The 21648-nt window shown below is 42.0% G+C and overlaps 1 protein-coding gene across 5 annotated transcripts in view; it reads right to left on the bottom strand.

Moving 5' to 3' along the window:
- CAMTA1 (calmodulin binding transcription activator 1) overlaps window positions 1–21648 on the bottom strand; it is a 2166856-nt gene that overhangs the window by 911418 nt on the left and 1233790 nt on the right. For all 5 annotated transcript variants that reach the window (XM_044056441.1, XM_044056437.1, XM_044056440.1 and 2 more), the window contains one exon: window positions 14597–14784. In XM_044056441.1, coding sequence (XP_043912376.1) covers window positions 14597–14784 — 188 coding nt within the window. The remainder of the gene's footprint in view (window positions 1–14596; window positions 14785–21648) is intronic.

The following is a 21648-nucleotide window of genomic DNA, read 5'->3' as shown; positions in this document are numbered from 1 at the left end:
AAAAGCCAGCCAAACAAGTCTTCACTGTGTAATAGCTTATAGCTCCAGCACTAGAGGTTCATGGGATATATGACAATGACCCATTAAGGGCATATCACTGTTTCAGCTACATGGCTTTAGAATGCTCATGACGTTTTACTTTTTAAGTAGTTATGGATAGTTCAGGCCAATAAAGCCAAGACACACTTGCATATATCCCTTCACTAGAGGAGGTTTAAAGTATTATACAGCAAAGACTCTAGCTTGGCTGTGTCTTTCTTGCAGTTTTTATGAAATATTCCTGAACTTGGATATGATGACGCACATCTTTCAAATCTAGAGTTACTAAAAAACTGTCATGAGGGGTAAAATAAACTACAGGGAAAGTATACTGATGTTTGGAACTTCAAGGAAAAGATTTAGAAAAGACAAGTCCAGGATTGGCCTCTAAGTTCCTCCTTTCTTTGGCAACAGAAAATTTGTGTAAAAAGTCCTTCTTCTGTTCTGGAGGGACTGGTATAACCTCCTATTAGGAACAGAGAAGTTTGGTTTTGTAGCTGAGAAATAATCCTCTGAAAAGGAGGAAGGGACTCCCAGTACCAGTTGTACCCTTTCTGAATTATTGTCAGAACCCATTTGTATGAGGTGATTTGATGCCATAGAGGAAACTGAAGAGTTAGACTCTGGGAAAAAATGAATGGTTTGCCAGAGTGGGAAGGGAAGAACAGCTGGCTTTTGAAGCTGTCCTTGGTTTAAGGAGGGTCCCTCTTTCTTTTCTGAGCCTCCCTGCCATTGATTCTTAAAAGTCTGTTTGCCTGTAACTTGCCAAGATCATTTTTCCCCCCTGTAAAAAGTTTCTATTTTACAGGAAGATATCCTATTAAACTTGGGACAGAAGGATTGAAAAATCCATTTCACCCTCTGGATTAACTTTGCTCTTTCATCAGATTTTTGAAGGATCTCAGTAGAAGATGGGCAATACAAAACATATTTATTTAGATGATAATTCAAGATCTCAGCTCTGATCACCTCTGGTAAATCTGTGAACATAACCAAGCAAACCTTTACAATAAATGATCCAGTAGCAGCTACAATGGACATAGCATCAGAAGAGTCATAAGAACACTACATGGTGTGTTCAGAGGTGCTTTTATTTCTGAAGAAGGAAGGTCAGCAGTTAAGTTTATCATATTCTCAAAAGAAGCCAGCAATTTTTTTTTTACATATGAGCTGACAATTCAAAATTCTAAACATTAAAGTAGCAGAAGAATATACTTTCTTCACAAATCTGTCAAAGTTTTTTACATCAGAAGAAACGGGATTAACTTTAAAAAGGTGTATGGCAGGATCTGGGAAACCTAGTATAATCTGTTAGATTTTTAAGGGCAGGGGGTTGACTCTTTTTGTAGCAGCTTTTGTACTTCTAGTCTGCTGCTTTCCTCTGACTGGGGGGAACATCAGGAATTTTGCATACAGGTGGACGTGGGAGGAAAAAGGAAATTATATAACCGCTGGGGACAATTCTCTGAACCCAAGTATCTTTTGTAATGTCTAACCAGGATGTCTGGTGCATGGATAAATTACCCCAATTGCCTCTAGAGGCAGACAAGGGCCTCCTTTCAAGAGCACTGGTAGGGTCTGTTAGAGAAGGAATCTCTGGACCCCTGGTTCTGTGGGCCTCCTCTGCCACTTGGGTGGTGTCTTCTATTTGAGTCCCCTCCACCGCCCCTGGAGAATCTATCTCCACATTACTATTGGAAAGGACCCTGGGACTTCCTGAATCACATTTTATGACATCCTCATTGATTCCCAGAAAAGGTCCTTTGAGGAGTCAAAAAACATATGCCCACTGCAGGGAGGGTCTTTCCATCTTGCTATCACCTAGAAAGGGTTTCTTAACTTTTGGGCTGAATAAAGAGCTTCCATCAAAGGGAGCACTGACAAAAGAAGACTTGAAGGGCTCTGCAAAGTCACATAAGTGCATCCAGGCATGCCTCCTAAGAGAAATGAAGACTTCTGTGCTGCCTTCTGTTGGTTACTTCTTGTTATTTAGATTTGCATGCAAGCACACCACAGTATATTAACTCTTACTTTTAAATACTGGATTGTACTAAGTACAATAAATACACGGAGGCAAACTGCTTCAGTAAACTGCTTTAGTTAGTACGACACTTCTGTTACATTTGACTTTTGGTTCTACAAACACGCAACACATATGCTGTCAGCTCTCTATAGCAAATTCCCAAAGTCTGTTTATGCATCGTTACATTTATACCAGAAGATCTGGTATTTTTCCAGAGTCTGATGTAAAACAGTTCTTTCTTTGTATAACAGTTTTTTCTTTGATCTTCTAATTTATGATTTGTCCTTTCTTTAAGCTCGGTGGTCCAAGGAAACTAAGTTATCTGAAATGTAGTGTTCCAGCACTGTGTTTATCTTGCTTGATATTTCAGCTTTACTTCATGGATGTCCTTGCAGCTGCCATCTAAGTAGTTATTTTTACAGACTTTGTTTCTTAATACATACTCCTTTACATGGATGCCAAAATCTATTTAAGCTATTACAAGTTTGCCAGCACATATACTACTTTCTATTTTTCAGCATTTTACATTATTTTAGATTAACCCTTTATATTTCATGCAGCTTTTTATTCAAGCTAATAATCAAGCTAGCAACAGTTTGAAAAGACAGTGAATAAACCAGAATAATACTAATCTTTCAAAAAGCCTGAACCCACCATCTTTGAGGTACCTTCAGCCACATGGGAGATAAGCCTCATGGATGAGTTAGTGATCGACTGAAAGGTAGCCAACTACAAGGCCACAGAAGACTGAGCCTCAGGAGTATGGGTCCCCGATAGGGGAGTTTGAAATTTCTTTAATCAGATCCCTCTGTAATCTCGTGCAGTGTGCCAAATAATTCAGCAATTTGAGTGCAAATGTCACTGAAGCATGCACACATACACTCAAATTTGTCCAATGCCCTAGACTCTCTGTTAGAGGGATTGAACAGAAGAACTCTGCTCCGCGAGCTTTTTTTGGTGGCCACTGCCATGGCATCTATAGGAACTCCCTTGCTCCAAAATTCCTTTCTTAAAGGTACTGCCAAAACACAGTTTGGTCTTTTGGTGATTGTCTCAACTGTGTCAGGGTCCTCCCACACCCGCTTAGAGATCAAATCAATAAGCTCATCAGCAGAAAGAGTCACCCAGGAGGTAGATGAGCCAGACCCAAAGGCCTCCAGGAGTACAGATTCCTGTTTGGAAGGGTTATCGATGGACAAACCACCCCTCTGCTTAAGGATTTCTAGGATATCTCCAAATGAGACATCTTCAGGTGGAGCTCTTGGGATCCCTTCCCCTCTCACTGAAATTTGTATCCTCAGTGATGGACTCCTGAGGGAATTCCAAGTGCCTCCGTTTTGCACTTCTTCTTGCTAGGGACTTCTTTAGTGGGGTGTTCCTGAAAAGTATTGGAAGAATAAGTAATACCCTGCTGGGTAGCCAGGAAACTTTGGATGGGCTGGCTGTCTCAGTGGAGTGGAATGATGGGGCTCCAGGCACAGAGTCATACAGGATTCAGAGGGAGATCTGAGGGGAGGAACCGTCTGTCCTTCAGAAGCAGAGAACACTCTCTCCACCATCTCAAAGACAGAATACTCTGGTAAGAAGGAAGTTGAGGGAGCTGAAAAGGCAAGCTTCCTACCCATTGACTCCCTAAGCACAGAAGGCAATCTGCCTGAGGCAGAAGTCAGAGCAGAGCTATCCATTGCCAAAGCTCCAAGGGGTAGAGATGGCTTCGACAACTTTGGAGTTGACTCTAATGCCTCGGATCCGATAGGGATGCTTTGGCTTTGAGAGTCATTCACTTCTGAAACCATTGGACCTGGTGCACTTCGTGATTGATGGTTTAGTGACAATAAGGGCTTCCTGACCCAAAGGGGTAGGAGCTCTTGGACTCCCATCTGTATCTCACCAAGAGAAACTTCCTCATCACATCTTCCTTGGTTAAACTTCTGGAAGAACAAGATGATGTCACTGATGGTGATATAGAGTGCTTGCAGGACTCCAGGAAAGGGGGAGATAATCAAAATGGTAGGATATTCTCAGTAAAGGCTTTGGATTCGAGAGATTGGGATCCAAGGAAGCCATTTTACTATCTGATGCCAGCTGGGTAGGAGCCATCTTCAGATCCATCTTGTTGTGCTTCTTCCTTCATGGTTCCATGGTCGGATACAACGAGGGAGTCAAGGATTCGAAAGGAACAGAAGGCTTAATCGGTGGCTCCTTAAGTTTTTGTTTGGGGGGGGGGTGAGCTCCAGATAGAGCTTCTGAAAAAATAGAGGGTAATAACCCTTTCAGAATCAGCAATATTTAGAAAATGGAAGGTTTTTCCTCAAAATGAACTTATTTGCCCAGGAAAGGAACAGCACCAAGCCAAATGTCGATCCTTGAAAGCCTTAGAGGAACATACTCTTAGGTGGCAGCAAAGATCTGAAGGGCTTGGCACTCAAACTTGTCTTTTAGTCAGCTCAGCTTTGGAAGCTGGCCAGCTGTTATATCCTTGGCCAGAAATAACCTACACAGCTAAGGCTCTTGCAGCAGTGATCAGTATGATGAACATCAGCAGCTTCTGTTAAAAAGTGGATAATTAGTAGAGTGTATAAAATATTGCATGATAATTATATTATCAATAATCAACTTTAGGATGTTAGAGAAGATTAGGAACAATGGAAAGTAATAAGACTTCCACACCAAAGTCTAGTAGGTTTAGGTATTTAGCATGGAAGTGTTTGCATAGGTATTTTCATAGCCCAAGTAGGCTTTAGATCCAAACTAAAGGGTAAAAAGTTCACAGGCAAATCATTCAGTAAAAACTGCTAGAAAAAGCCAGCCATACAAGTCTTCACTGTGTAATAGCTTATAGCTCCAGCACTAGAGGTTCATGGGATAGATGACAATGACCCATTAAGGGCATATCACTGTTTCAGCTACATGGCTTTAGAATGCTCATGACTTTTTACTTTTTAAGTAGTTATGGATAGTTCAGGCCAATAAAGACAAGACACACTTGCATATATCCCTTCACTAGAGGAGGTTTAAGGTATTATACAGCAAAGACTCTAGCTTGGCTGTGTCTTTCTTGCAGTTTTTATGAAATATTCCTGAACTTGGATATGATGACGCACATCTTTCAAATCTAGAGTTACTAAAAAACTGTCATGAGGGGTAAAATAAACTACAGGGAAAGTATACTGATGTTTGGAACTTCAAGGAAAAGATTTAGAAAAGACAAGTCCAGGATTGGCCTCTAAGTTCCTCCTTTCTTTGGCAACAGAAAATTTGTGTAAAAAGTCCTTCTTCTGTTCTGGAGGGACTGGTATAACCTCCTATTAGGAACAGAGAAGTTTGGTTTTCTAGCTGAGAAATAATCCTCTGAAAAGGAGGAAGGGACTTCCAGTACCAATTGTACCCTTTCTGAATTATTGTCAGAACCCATTTGTATGAGGTGATTTGATGCCATAGAGGAAACTGAAGAGTTAGACTCTGGGAAAAATTGAATGGTTTACCAGAGTGGGAAGGGGAGAACAGCTGGCTTTTGAAGCTGTCCTTGGTTTAAGGAGGGTCCCTCTTTCTTTTCTGAGCCTCCCTGCCATTGATTCTTAAAAGTCTGTTTGCCTGTAACTTGCCAAGATCATTTTTCCCCCCTGTAAAAAGTTTCTATTTTACAGGAAGATATCCTATTAAACTTGGGACAGAAGGATTGAAAAATCCATTTCACCCTCTGGATTAACTTTGCTCTTTCATCAGATTTTTGAAGGATCTCAGTACAAGATGGGCAATACAAAACATATTTATTTAGATGATAATTCAAGATCTCAGCTCTGATCACCTCTGGTAAATCTGTGAACATAACCAAACAAACCTTTACAATAAATGATCCAGTAGCAGCTACAATGGACATAGCATCAGAAGAGTCATAAGAACACTACATGGTGTGTTCAGAGGTGCTTTTATTTCTGAAGAAGGAAGGTCAGCAGTTAAGTTTCTCATATTCTCAAAAGAAGCCAGCAATTTTTTTTTTACATATGAGCTGACAATTCAAAATTCTAAACATTAAAGTAGCAGAAGAATATACTTTCTTCACAAATCAGTCAAAGTTTTTTACATCTTCATCAGAAGAAACGGGATTAACTTTAAAAAGGTGTATGGCAGGATCTGGGAAACCTAGCATAATCTGTTAGATTTTTATGGGCAGGGGGTTGACTCACAGGCATGATGCATGCCATTAAGAGAACATCCTCTAAAGTTGGTAAAACAAGAAGGATAGATGCAGGTTGAGAAAAATCCAGTTGTAATAAGTTTTTACGTGTTTTTTCTGGGATACTAGAATTCAAGTTTGTTCCCTCTGAAACACTGCTTTATTTCTGGCTATGGTTTCAGAGAAAGATAATACTTCAGGAGGAGAATCTGAAGAAAAACTACTCAAAATCAGATTCCTCTTCTTAGGGTGCAAGCAATGAGAAAAATAATCTCAATCTACTTCTTGTCCTTCAGACTAGAAGTAAAAAAATCTTGCTAGTTTTAAAAAGTTCTTGTCCTTCATCCTAGGAGTTAGAATCTAATAAAGAAAGACAATTTTGCTAGTTTTTAAAAAGTCAGAATTTAAAGAACTAAAGGTTTGAAATAAGCCATTAGCAAAACCCAGACAATCTTCCCAGTCTACTCAATGAGGAATGACAGATGAAATATGCCTAACTTTTTGTTTTGTTTTCCTAGGAGAACTCCAAGAAAAAGACTGACTTGAAGACTGGGCTATACCCTGGGTATCATGCACCTTAACATGACTTTGCACTAAAGCATTGTTCACTCCATCCTCCAAGACGGACACGATTGATTCTGCCTTGCTTGAAACATGCCTCAAAGGTAGTCACTGTCCTGAATCAGTGATCTCTAAGCACAGAAGTTAAACACTTTTTTGAGTTCTTTGAAGCAATTTAATGCAATCACTCAAATGTCTAGATAAAGTAACTCTAGGCACACCACAATACAATTTCTTTTGAGAAAAGGACAAAAAAATTGTAAGATTTTTCCTTTAAGTTTGTCCTTAAGCAATGTTGAAAAGGGATAAAGTTCTGATTGCAGTCCAGACATCTCATGTTTGATTAAGCGGCATGGGCATCTGAGGGGGCAGGTGGGACAGGATGATCTTGAGTGGGTGATACCAGCACAATCATCTTTGGGGGCAAGGCGCTGCAGATACCTACTAGTGACACCCCTCCCCCCATATGGGCCACAATAGCTCATTCTGCATCTGGCAGGAACTTCCCTGCTAAGTCCTTCCCCAACCAAGGAGCTATTGCAGGCCAAGATAAGGGACCATCTAGTTGACCCACTCCCTGCCACATAACTCTCAAAACTGGTAATATGGCTTCATAAGCAGGAGTGAACAGGCCATAGGTCTCTCACCTAGCAATGGAATGTTCATCTTCCACCACTGTGGAAATAATGCACTGAATGAGTGCAAATCTTGAAGACATCGGGCATCGCACCTCAGATGGGGAGTGGGGTTAGCTATTGCCCACATAAAATTTGTGCAGTCTGTGGGCATCCATACAGTGCAGCAAACATTCACATTGTTAGAAAACAAATCAAACATGGAGGAATGTCAGATAATAGTCATAATTCAGAAACTCATCTAACTGAAGTGTTGACAACTAGAAATGTTTTTTGCCTGAGAAATATTTCAGCTGAACAGAAGCCTCTGATTCAAAGGGAGGAAGAGTACATTATTCTAAAATGAACTTCAAATCCTGAGCATGGAAAGATCCTCAAAAGGTCTAACAAGCAAAGTACGTGTCATAAATGCCTTAAATATTTTTAAGGATATTAATCAGGAGTTAGAACCTTGGTGAAAAAAATGGAAATGCATACAAGGAGCATCTTAACAGAAGAACAGCTTAATCCTACATCAAAGATTTGAGATCCTTGGAAAAAGGTGGAAAAGCCTGAGAAGAGCACTTTAAAGGAAGAACAGCTTAATCCTGAAATGGAGATCTGAGAAAGACAGATAAACACTGTTAAGACTGGAGCTGTAAATGGATCTAAACCCTTAGAAGTAGTCCATATTAAAAAAAAGTGTCCACTTACTCTAGTAGATTTATTCAGTACTGGGTTCTTGGGCAGTTGTAAGAATCTGGACTATTTCATCAAGGTATGAAGACGAAGTGACAATTACTTGAACTGAAGAAACCATGTAGTTACATGGATGGAGAACAGAGCTAGATGGGCTTGGTGGACAGATCTGCCGCTTTGGTTCTTAAAGACTTCAAGCACAGAAGCTTCACCAGAAGATGAGGCCTCAGCAGAGGAAACCACACGTTTCAAGACCAAAAATGGAGATACATTTGTATAACTCTGGATTTTTCTATCTGGCTTTCTATATCAAATCTGAAATAAGAAGAAATGTCGAAAAACATAAAGGCCTCCTGGGAGACATTTCTGGATGACAGTACCCCTGGGTTGATCTTCTGGGTGAAGGGATGTGGGAAAAGTTGCTGCACTTGGTGATGGTTAGGGATGCAAAGACATCATAGCAAGGTTTCTCCCAGAAATTATTCATTTATTGGCATTTGCTTATGGGAAAGTTCACTGGGCCAAAAGAATCCATTTTCAGTGGAGGCCCTGGGAAAAAAGCTCCACAGTATAACACATAACATGCAAACAGTAAATAAAAATATAGAACAAATTCAAGATACAAACTAATAATCACAGAGCAAATTAGTAATTTACAATAGTTGTAAAGGTTAGCAAACATATGATATGCACAGATGATAAAGGTAAAAGTTAAACAACTAGAATAAGTTACCAACTAGTAGATTAATTGTGATATTAAACACAATTAAGCAGTATTTACAAGGTATTTTGTGAGTTTTAGTTAGCAATGGGATAGAAAGAAGGGCAGAGATGGGTAGTGTAGAAAAGATGGGTGGTAGAGCGAAAGTTTATCCTTTTGCACATCTGCAAAGCAAACAGCATTAGAACTACTAGATCAAAATACCTACATTTTTCTTGTGACATAAATAGGACATACTGGAAAGACAGCTATGTTTTTTCAGAGAATTCTCATTCTCTGGAACAGGCTTCCCATCCATGTGAAGCAGAGTTCTTACATAACCCTATTTAAGAGCAGCTTGGATGGGCAACTAGAAATTCACCCCTGGTCTGGCACCTATGTCTATGGACAGAAGCAGTCAGTAAATCACCCCCTACATAAATCAAATTTGTAGGTCACATTTGGGATGCACAGCTTGGCTTATAAGGGCCCTAGTGGTTGCTAGTCTAGTATACACCTATGAACCTACGAACCCTGAGATGGCAACTCAAAGCAGAAACATAATAATTTGCAGGCACAGAACCTTGTTCCATTCTGAACAACTTAAATTTGGTCTTTTGACCCCAAACAACAGAAGGTGTAAATGCCTTTCATATATCACAAGCTGTAGGAAAAAAGCTCTTCACGTAAGTAAAGTAAATGCAGTGAATGTTTATCTTGGGGTAGAATTTTGTGCCCACATTTACATTCTTTGAAAGAGTTACTCTCATTCTTAAAGGAATATTACCAGTCCTTTCAAGAACAGCAAAACTGTCAAGAGCCACTACAAAGACGACTAGCAAAAGCCTTTAACAGTGATAACACATTAGCAGAGATATGACAAACATGCAACAATAGCAGTGAGTTGAGAAAAATACCCAGACCTTAGAAAGGTCTGTTTGAAACAGTAAAGTTGTTGAAAAAAATAAAGCAAAACTGGAATAATCTAACCTGAAAGTTGATCATAATCACAGAAAAGCCAATATGAACAATAGCAAACTAATTTTAACAACAAATTGCATTCCTTTTACAAAAAAGTAAGTGAAAAGCCAGAAAAGTAAGCCTGGGCAACTACTCTGATGCTTCTGATTTAAAGCATTGTAAGAGAAAACATTATTGGTAAATAGGAATAGGATGGTACTATGAAAACATTTTAGATGCTGAGCAGCCTAACATCTGATGGCATCAGTCCTGCGGTTGACAATGATGGACCTCACTAGAACATACCAGGAACATTTTTTTTTTTTGTCACAGGGAGCTTCATTCTCAAGCCTTAGAATAACTGTAGGTGTACACTACTTCTGTGTATTTTGAGATGCTAGTGCATGAAGAATTATATAGTATTTTAATTGCAAATATTAAGTGGCCATAGGTGGGCATGTAGTACATAATAGCAAATCACTAACAGACCTCTTCAAATGCTCATTGTCCAACATCTACTAATGCATATGTATCTCTTATACTGTAATAGTTGCCTTTATTTCATATGAATGTAATCTAATTAGCAAGTTTATTAAGCAATAACCGACAACGTCAGAGTAGTATATTACGATTTACCCACAGTTGGTGAGATTAAAGTCAGCCATGGGTAAATCTTAATATACCACATCATGGAGTCAGTTATTGCTATTATAGAATGACATTATTTAAGAAAAAAATACTTACTTTTCTTAAATAATGTCTTTGTATAATGGCGCCGTTCTGTCCTTCCATGGCCGGCATATATCCTGTTGCTTTTTTTAATCTACTGAGCATGTGTATGGAACTTGCGTTCCCATGCATACCTAGTACATCACTGCTGTGGAAAGGGAGCAATGGGGAAAAGAAGGTCTCCATTACTCAGTTTTTGTTTTCTTTTTTTTTTTTTTCAATTAAAAAAAAAGTTTTGTGCAGTTTACGGGCTAGGAGAGAGACAGAATGGAGGAAATACAAGGAAAATCAGGTACGTGTGTTTAGTTTTGAATAACGTACCTGATTTTCTAGTATTTTCTCTGTCCTGTCTCTCTGCTATATCCAGGGAACAGAATTACATGTTTTTTTTTTTTTAATTATTTTTGTTAAAATAAAAACAAAAACGTTACAGCATATAGCAATGGAAAAAAATTTCCATTGATATATGCTACGATTTACAACAGGCATGCTGACTGGGCAGACCAATAAGTGTGCTCCTTTTGGAATATTAATGATCAGTCATTGTATAATGAGTAATTTTTAATGTATATAACTTAATGTCTTCTCATGTATATTACCAAATCCAAAACAACTGAATCCTGGAAGGCACTAGTTGCCGAGGCGCTAGAGTGTTTCATTAAACTCTTGTTTTGTGGATTATACTGGATCTGGTTCTTTCATGTGGTATTTGATATATTAGCAAATGCTTGTTTGAAAATGTAATATGTTGGAGCTTTTTTCCTTGGATGTCTGCTGAAATGAGCTTTCTGACTAAACCCAGTTGGAAAAACCCACTAAACAAAAGCAGAATAAAATAAAGTAAGATTACCATCTCTAAATTCAGTTTTCAAACCTGCACTCCAATGAAACACATAAACTATTAGCAGGTAAGGACTGTTTTGTCCACTTGATCTACCCATCCCTCAGCTGCTGGACAAGTCACACATCCTATCTAACAAAACTCCTAATTAATTCACTCTGTCCAACAGATGTACTGTTTGCATTTCCTTAAATTCTCTCAAAATGTTTAAGCACTTACTAGATTTACCTTTATAAAGTTGAAAATCATAATCGGCCCATTGTGCGAACCAAAATGATGAATTCTGCATATCAAATGTCACCAAAGTTCAAAATTCAGCAAATCGAACAGCAAATTCGCTGAGTTTCAAACTCCAATGTCGAACACACAATGTTATGCAGGCGGGGAAGCCCCCCTGCACACCCTATGTGGGGGGCTGCGCCCCCCATACACTCCCTACTTTAATATTCTAACCTCAAGATTTCACTACAGTGGGGAAAGGGTCCATTTCCTGATCCCCACTATAGTACAATCTGCACCCAAAGTGCCGAATCTGCAATGAGCAAATGTCACTGTGCATTCGCTCACTGCACATTTGAAGCATTTTTATTCGACTTTACAAAAACTGGAAAACGTCCCTTCGGACTTTTCACTTTCACACATGTGCAGTACGCACATATAAAGGTAAACCCACTCTCTGTACATTGGAAGACTGTGAAAGTATGCACCATCTTATTAGGAAAGAATGTGGGAAGAAATAGCCAGGGAATTGTTATGGCTAGGCTTGTATAGGCCCTAGGGCCGATAGCCTAGTACCAACCTATGAACCTATAAAAAACTATTTCTAAATAATGCCCATGAACTATCCACCCTACACTTCACTGTCTTGTTCTCACAACTCCTTTTGTGAAAGCGGACATTTTCTTTGACTCTGCATGACTCTTAATTTACAGAAAATCCTGTGTTGTGTCCCTCCATCCATTACTCATCAGTATACATAAGGGCATCCATATTAGATTTGTTAAATCTTTCTTTCTTTGTTTCTTTACATAGGTTCTACACTTTAAGGCCCTAACTTAAAATAGTGCTTTAGTTGCTTGATTGCTCTTACAGGTGCTGTTACCTGTGTTTTTTTTTCATTCACAGTCTGAGGACTATCACCTAGTACCATCAGAAAGGGTGACTTCTAGGCTGACAAGAAATCATGGGGCTGTACCATCAGCAGAGGCAGCAGCAGAAAAGGTTGACAATGTTTTGTAAGCATCATGCCACAGACCTGGACTTTAGGACTGCAAAGTGGAATCAGCAAGTCTAGCCTGATGTAGAAACAACAGGACCAGGGAGCCAGAAATTCCAATAATCTCCAAAGTAAGTGTAACACACAAAACTGGTGTTGATACTGGTACACTGTGTTTACCCTGTCATGGATGTTGAAGTCAACATACGACTGGCTAGACTATTACTGTGGTTCAGAAAACAAATCATGTTTAACCTATACATTTGCCACATGGGATAAACAGATACACATGGTGCTTGTCCAATACCACAGTCCAAAGAGGAAAGTATAAAAAAACTACCACATACTGCCAGATATCCCAATAAGTTCCAAAATTAGAAAAAAACCCCACAGAGTTTCTCCAAAACTGTTCTTTAATAAAACACAGAATCTTCTTAACGCCTTGGTATATAGCCTTTACAGAGTAAAAAACTAATAACCTAAACAAACTCAAATATACTCTTTAGTTAATTGACATCAATTAAATACAACTGAATAATTAAATATCATTCCAACTAGATAAAAACCTTCCAATTACACTCCAAATTCAAACCCCTTGGAGCAAAGGTGTCATATTTCAAGATAAAAACTGTTTCTTTGTACAACAGTTTTTTCTTTAAACTTTATTATATGGACCACATTTTACTTGATCCATAATAGTAGCACTTAATCCACTTTCATCACTTTGATGAAATTCTTGAAAATGGCAAGCAATTGGGCTTTCTTGTCTATCCTTTCTTATGTATCTAAGATGTTCCTGTAAGCAGATTTTAAAAGCCCGCTTACATTCCCCCACATAAATCACAAGGACACCTAATAGCATATATAATTCCCACTAATTCACAACTATAGATGTCTTTGCCTCATACTTCACATCATTTATACATTAAAAAAATGGTACTATGTACTTGCAAGTGCAACATTTACCACATGACCTTGTACCTCTAAATGGGGGATATAAATTCATGACATATCTACTAATAAGTACTTCCGGCATAATAAATTTCCCATGTATGATCATATCACCAATACTTCTCCTTCTTTTGAATGTGATGCTTGGTGTTCCAGACAATACATTCTTGAAATCTTCATGCTTAACCAAAAAGTTGTAATAATACTTAACTATTTTTATCACATTATCACTAAAGGGACTATACGTTGCAACAAAATATATATTTTTATTATCAAATTTGTTACATACACTCATTCACCTTTTTTCTCCATTAGTGCCCATAGTCCATCTGACATTTTGCCTCTTTTGTGTATTTAAATTCAAGATGTCACTAACACTTTCATTAAGTATATTAATATCATATCCCCTCTTTAAGAACATACTTTTAGTGTTTTCAATCTCTTGAATAAATTCACATTCCACATTGCACAACCTCCTCATTCTAAGTAATTCTCCATAAGGAAGTGCTGCACTAGTATGACTTGGATGGCAACTACGTCTGTTCAAATACTGATTTCCATCCACAAATTTCCTGTGGACTCTGGTATGTATAGGCATACCCTCCAAACCTTCTAACATAACATCTAAAAAAGTAACTTTATTACTTACTTTCAAATCACTAAAACATAAACTAAATCTATTATTCGGTAATTAATCAATAAAGTCAGTGACTAATTCAAATCATGTTTAACCCATACATTTGCCACATGGGATAAACAGATACAGATGGTGCTTGTGTTGCAGAGGTTTGTTTCGCAAATGTCCTGATGTAACTGCCATATAATTACATGGATTAAGTAAGTCTAACCTTACAAAATTATCAGCATTCACCAGGGAATGAACGGGGCTAAATCTGGTAACTGCACACCCTAGAATATTGAAACATTCAGAGGTATATGACTTCCCAGAATAACATGCAGAAAGTCTTCTGTTAATGCACAGAAAAGCAAATGCACAAAACATAACAGTGACAGAAAAAAACAACAACAGCAAACTGCCCTAAAGAACAGTATACATGCCTTATATATTAATACTGTCTGACTGACCTTATCTGAACGGCAGTGGGCAACTGATCTACATCGGCGAGGTAACTGGCCAGCCAGCTCATTGTACTGTTAATGCCCATGTTGTCTGTTTGATCAGTTAGTGAAGTCTCCAATGCAACAAAATTATCCTGTTTGATTCGTTCTGGAGTAGCTTCAATAATTCGTTCTGCTAAAGTCATCATGTTCACCTACAGAAGTGAGGTATTATACAAGTTAAGCTCAAGTTACTGTTCAGTGATGTCACTGCAAGACATACATAACAACTTTTGTAATAATAGCAAGGAAAACATTTTAGATATTTTAAAAAGTTTTAATTTCACAGTAAATTACTCCTCACATTATTGTTTTAAGTTTCCATTCTGAGCCAATGATCTCACCTGTTAATAACTAATAAACACTATTAGCATCTAAAACCACAGCTCTCAAAAATAGGGGACAAAGCCAAACATAGTAGGTGGACAAAGGCCCAAAATCAGAGACAATTTTAAAATATTAATTCAATTAAAAGTTGTGTAAGTCCTGCTTACCTGTAACAGTAGATGTTCATAGAACACAATGGTTTTTGGCATTTGGGTAGTACTTTGAGGGACCACTTGTGAGGTAACAGGATGGCTCTGCTCAACCTGTCCGCTATGACGTTGGATAACCCCGGGATGTGCGTTGCTATCAGAAAGCGACCCGTGGACTCTGCCCATTGCCAAATTCTCATGGCCTCTCTGCATAACTGGTAAGATTTGGTTCCCCCTTGCTTGTTTATGTACCAGACTACGGACATGTTGTCCGTCTGAACTGCAATGGTCCCTAGAGGTAGAAGGGGAGAAAAGTGTTGCAACGCTAGAAACACTGCCCTCATCTCCAGAACATTGATGTGCAGGTTGTACTCTAGATTGGTCCATTTGCCTTGGACTGTCTGTCTCTGAAAGATGCCCCCCCACCCTATCAGGGAAGCGTCCGTGGTCACTGTAGCTGTTGGAGTGGGTAGCACAAACGGCCAGCCGCCGATGAGATTGTAATTCTGTAGCCACCAAGACAGGTGTGTCTTGCAGGTGTTTGTGATGTGAATTTCGTGTGTCAGCGGTAACTGTTGGAACGACCATTGTGAGAACAGCAGCCATTGAAGAACTCTCATGAGTAGTCTTCCCAAGGGTATTGCAATGAGGGAAGCTGACATGAGTCCCAAGACTTTTAGAACCAGTTTGGCCGGGGATTTCTTGGACAACAGGAGTAGAGATATGTGATTTTGTAGAGAGACTATTCTTTCTGGGCGAAGTAACGGGTATCCAAATCTGCTCCTACAAATGAGATATGCTGTGACGGCTGTAAGGCAGATTTTTCGAAATTTATGGAAATTCCGAGTAGAACACAAAGGTCGAGTGTGTAATCCCTGGCCTGTATCAGTCGACGCTCGGTTGTGGCAGTAAGGAGCCAGTCGTCCAGATACGGAAACACCCAGAATCCTAGGCGTCTCAAGTGAGACACTACCACTACCTTGCATTTGGTGAAAACCCTGGGGGCTGAGGTTAGACCACAGGGCAGGGCCCGAAACTGATAGTGACTGGCTCCCAGCCTGAAGCGCAAGTGATCCCTGGAGGCTCTGGCCATTTTGATGTAGTAGTATGCGTCCTTGAGATCTGTTGAGCACGTCCAGTCGTCCTTCTGTAAGAATGGAAGGATCGATTGAAGCATGACCATCCGGAACTTTTCTTTCTTCACAAAGGTATTGAGCTTGCTTAGGTCTAGAATTGGCCTCCAGTCCCCTGTCTTTTTTGGAACTAAAAAGAACCTTGAGTAAGTTCCGAATCCTCTTTGGTCCGCCGGGACTGGTTGGATGACTCTTTTTTCTAGCAGCTTTGAAATTTCTATAGCTGCAGGTTCTCGCAGATGGGGCGGTACATCTGGGAATCTTTTCTGTGGTAACGGGGGAAATAGGAATGGAATTTTGTAACCTCTGGTAATAATGCTTTTTACCCATCTGTCTGAGGTAAGACTTTGCCAGGCCTGAGGGTATAAAGCTAAGCGACCCGACTGCCTCCAGAGCAGGACAGTCGGGCCTCCTTCAGGAGTGCTGGAAAGGCTTCCCAGGGACGTATCCCTGTCGCCTTGGTTTTGCGAACCCCTCTGCCGCCAGGCGGCGTCTTCCACTTCTGCCCCCCTCTGCCTCTGGAGGGCATCACCCTGTGTGCTTGGGAAAGAACCCTGGGGTTTCTGAAACCACATTTTCCACCTCGTTGCCCTTTGGGGTACGGTCTGGATGGGGTGGAAAAAGCGGACTCCGACAGCAGACAGAGTCTTTCCCTCTTGCTCACACGGGTAAGGGTCTCCTTTACTTTGGGGCCAAAGAGAGTGGCACCATCAAAGGCGTTAGTAAAGGAAGACTTGAAGGCTTCAAAGGAGCATAAGCGCATCCAGGATTGTCCACGAGAGCAATCGCTGAAGCTGCAGCCCTACTCGACCCTTGGCTGCATACGAGATGAGCTTCATGGACGAGTTTACAATTGATGTAAGGGTATTGAGCTGTGCTGTAACCTTATCTGCGACAGCAGCATCTGTAGTACCCTGGAGGGTATCTCCCAACTCTTTGACTAGATCCTCTGTAGCGTGTGAAATGTGTCAAATAGTTCAGCGATCGCATGGAAAAAAAGTCGCTGAACTAAAAATGCGCTTCCCATATCTGTCCATGGTCCTAGAATCTCTGTTAGGCGGATGGACAGATGAGGAAGATTCAGACATCTCCTTTTTAGTGGCAGCTGCCACCACCATAGCGTCCACTGGAACTCCCGTTGTGAGGTATGCCTTATACTGAGGGGCCGTAATATACTTATTAGGCTTTCTGGGAACTGGCTCCACTCTGTCAGGTGTCTCCCCGAGCAATCAAATCCATTAACTCATCGAAGGGTGGAGTGACCCAGGAGGAAGAAGGGCGAGCACCGAATGCCTTCAGCAAGACTGACTCATCCTCAGAAGGGGGTAGGGCTTGCCAATCACCTCTCTGTTTTAGGATCTCCAGGATGTCAGAAAAGGAGACATCCTCTGAGGGTGATTTTGGGGACCCTTCTGACTCATCCAAGTCAGTGTCCGATGTTAAGGACTCTTGTGGAGAATCCAAGTGCCTCTTCTTACACAATCTTTTCCTCGGGACTTCTTCGGGGGGGGGGGCATCCGAAGCCTCCGAGGAAGAGGGGGCTCCCTCTGGGAGCGGCTGAGACACTGGTGCTCGACGCTTTTGAGTAGCCGTAGGTGCAGAAGAGGACAACGGGCCTTTATGGGAGGGAGACGCTGCTTCTGCTGAGGTAGTTGTCTGGGAAGACAATACCTTCCTCATAAGATCGAAGGTCCCCGGATCCCGAGCCAAAGAATCCCCTGGTTCCGAAGAACTCGGAGGAATCTCCGACGCAGAAGCCAAGGGCACCGATCCCGAGGACAGAGCCGAGGTGATCCGTGCCGAGACACCGAGAGGGAGAGTCGGCACCGAAATTAGAAGTTATGTACTCACCATAACGTTCCATCTGAGTAGGTGACTTCATTCGGATGCAACCTGTGGGTATCGGATCCGACCTCGGATCCGAGCCGGCAATTCAAAAGCTTAGGCTCCGAGCTCCTAGCTCCTCCCTCTTACCCATAACCCCTTGCCAAGCCCTGACTGACCTCAGATTGAGTTTGCCTCAAAATACTGACCACAGTACACTAAAACAGCATAAATACTCGCTCTATAAAGGTCAGGGGATGGAGGATAGTTGCATCCGAATGAAGTCACCTACTCAGATGGAACGTTATGGTGAGTACATAACTTCTAAATCTGAAGTAGGCAGACTTCATTCGTCTGCAACCTGTGGGACAGAGTCCCTAGCTACCTGAATCTTGGGCCGTCATGGAAGGATGTTCCGAGCACCGCTGAGCCAAAGGATGCTCTTCCTCTAGAAACAACATCCACCTTGTAATGAGAAATAAAAGTATGAGGCGAGGCCCAAGTAGCTGCCGCGCAGATATCATCCAACGAAACACGGGACTTAAAGGCGGCTGACGTAGAAACTGCCCTAGTAGAATGAGCCGTAACCCTCTGAGGAGCAGGTCTGCCTGAAGTGTCATATGCCTGCAGAATGCAATTAGCAATCCATTTAGATAGAGTGACTTTCGATACTGCTTTACCCAGAGCAAATTTGGCAAAGGAGACGAACAGCTGATCTGATTTCCTGTGGCCAGCTGTCCTGTTAATATAAAAACGTAATTGTCTATGAACATCCAAGGAATGCAATTTGTATTCTCCTTTGTTTGAATACTTGGGAAAAACACAGGCAAATTGATTGACTGGTTAATATTGGATTCAGAAGAGACCTTCGGAAGAAAAGATGGATTGGTCCTGAGGCATACCCTATCAGGGAAAAAAAGAAAGATAAGGCGGTTTGACACATAGAGCCTGAAGCTCAGACACCCTTCTGGCTGAAGTGATAGCTACCAGAAAGGCAGTCTTCCAGGAAAGGTATTTTAAATCAGCAGAAGCTGCAGGCTCGAAGGGAGGAGCAGTAAGGGCCTGCAGGACTAAAGACAAGTCCCAAGGCGGTACAACCTCCTTGACTGGAGGCCTTAACAAAAAAACTCCTTTGAGAAAAGTTTTGCATAATTTTGCTGTCATAAGGGGAGCTGTGTCATGACCAATGTGATAATGCGAGATAGCTGCCAATTGTACCTTAATCGTGGAAGAACTAGCCCCTTGATGAAAGAGGTCTGTTAGAAAATCCAGCACCGAACATAGGTGCTGAAAAAGGATCCACAGTTCTCTGTCCTGCCCATATAGAGAACCTCTTCCATTTACTCCGATAAACCTGTCTGGTGGAAGGTTTATGAGCAGCCACCAAAATGGCCTTGACCGGTGAAGAGATACGGGAGTCCTAATTAAGGTTGGAATTGGAGCAGCCAAGCTGTCAACTTCAGGGTCCAGATTGGGAACTGGCATTCCCAGAGGGTGAGAGATGAGATCCGAATTGGATCCAGAATCCATGGTGGATTGATTTTGTGAGACCATACAAAGGGGAACCAAGGTTGTCGAGGCCAGAATGGGGCAATGAGAATCATTCTGCTCCCCAAACTGTTGGCTTTCTGCAGAAGCCTCTGCATCAGAGGAAGTGGAGGGTAGGCATAAAGGAGACCGGGAGGCCAAGCATGCACCAGAGCATCCCTCGGGAACTCCCTGGTGGGGAAGCAGAAGAAATTGTCGCATTTGGCGTTTGAGGGAGAAGCAAAAAGATCGCAACAGGGTTGCCCCCAAACGGCAAAAATCTTCTTCGCTACTTGAAGATTGAGGGACCACTCGTGTGGAGAAAGGATGGTGTGACTGAGCTTGTCCGCAAGGATGTTGGACTTTCCCGGAATGTGCGTTGCTACCAGAAAGCGTTTGGTGGAAATTGCCCATTCCCAGACTCTCATGGCCTCGACAAAGGGGGTAAGACCTGGTTCCTCCCTGCTTGTTGATATACCAGACTACCGACATGTTGTCTGTCTGAATCGCAATAGTCCCTGAAGGAAGAATGTGGTGAAGTGCTTGCAACGCTAGGAGCACCGCTCTCATTTCCAGGACATTTATATGCAATGACGTCTCTGTGGGATTCCACATGCCTTGGACAATCTTTCCGCAGAATGCCCCCCACCCGAGGCAAGAAGTGTCCGTGGTCACTGTGGCTCGGGAAATGCAGCGAAAAGGTCTCCCTGCCAGGGGCTCCGGAGAAAGAAGCCACCACAGAAGGGAGTCCCTGCACGCTCTGCTGACCGCAATCGGAGCGTTTAGAGGCAAGAGACCACTGAACTTGAAGGGTCCATTGAAGAACCCGCATGCACGGGCATGAATTAGAAGCGGGATAGCTGCCGCCATAGAACCTAGGGCCCTCAGGACCCGAAGCTGCAGTTGGAGATGGTTGCAGGATTGCTGTCACATGACACCTCAGGCTGGCGATACGGTCTGGGGTGAGGAAGGCTCGCATTGAACTGGTGTCTAGTCTTCCTCCTATGAAATCTATAATTTGAGTTGGATTCAGAAAAGATTTCTCCCAGTTGATCGTGATGCCCAGCCTTGGTGCTAGTTGAAGAAAGTAATCCCTGGCTGAGCACAGAAGATGCCTTGATGATGCCGTCAGGAGCCAGTCGTCCAGATGCGGAAAGACCTGTAATCCCTGGAGCCTCAGGTGGGCGCTACCACCGCTAGCACCTTGGTAAACACCCTGGGGGCTGAGGTGAGACCAAAGGGAGGACCCTGAACTGATAATGACTGGCTCCCAGCGGGCGAAGAAACCTCCTGGATCGTCTGTCCATCCGAATGTGGTAGTACGCATCCTTGAGGTCTATGGAACACATCCAGTCGTTCTCCCTCAAGAGGGAGTATAGATTGCAGGGTGACCATCCGGAACTTTTGCTTGGTTACTGACAGGTTCAACTGGGAAAGGTCTAAGATTGGTCTTAAGTCCCCGTCTTCTTTGGCACCAAAAGAACCTGGAGTAAAACCCTAATCCGGCTTGATCTGGGGGCGCTGGATGGCTCTTTTCTAGCAGCTGCTCGATTTCGATAGCTGCCGCCTCCCTTTGGTCGGGTGGAACATCTGGGAGGCTGCGAGATTTAGGAATCTTGAATAGGGGTATTGAATATCCTCTGGATATAAGTGAAGCACCCAACTGTCTGTTGTTATGGACTCCCAAGAAGTCAGGTGCATCGAAACCGCCCCGACTGCCTCCAGAGCGGACAGCCGGGCAACCCTTCAGGGCTGCTGCGTGGGTCTCTCAGAGAAGGTTCTCTGGACCCAAAATTGCCAGGAGCCCCCTGCCTCTGGCACGACGACCTCCCGTCCTCCTCTGCCACGGAAGGACTGGTTATCCGAGCAGGTTGGGACTGCTGCGACTTCGGAACCACATCTTCTTCTGTCCCTTTTGGTTCTTAGAGAAGGACCTCTGGGGAGCTGAGAAGCGGACTCCAGCAGACAGCGTCTTCCGTCCTTTTCGCTCTGGACTAATGTCTGAACAGTCTTGCCAAACAAGGCAGAACCATCGAAAGGGCATTAGCGAAGGTCGCCT

This window comes from Protopterus annectens, chromosome 14.part0, assembly GCF_019279795.1.
Source record: "Protopterus annectens isolate FY-2018-M chromosome 14.part0, PAN1.0, whole genome shotgun sequence".
Lineage (NCBI taxonomy): Eukaryota > Metazoa > Chordata > Ceratodontiformes > Protopteridae > Protopterus > Protopterus annectens.
This window is presented reverse-complemented; position numbering and strand designations above follow the sequence as displayed.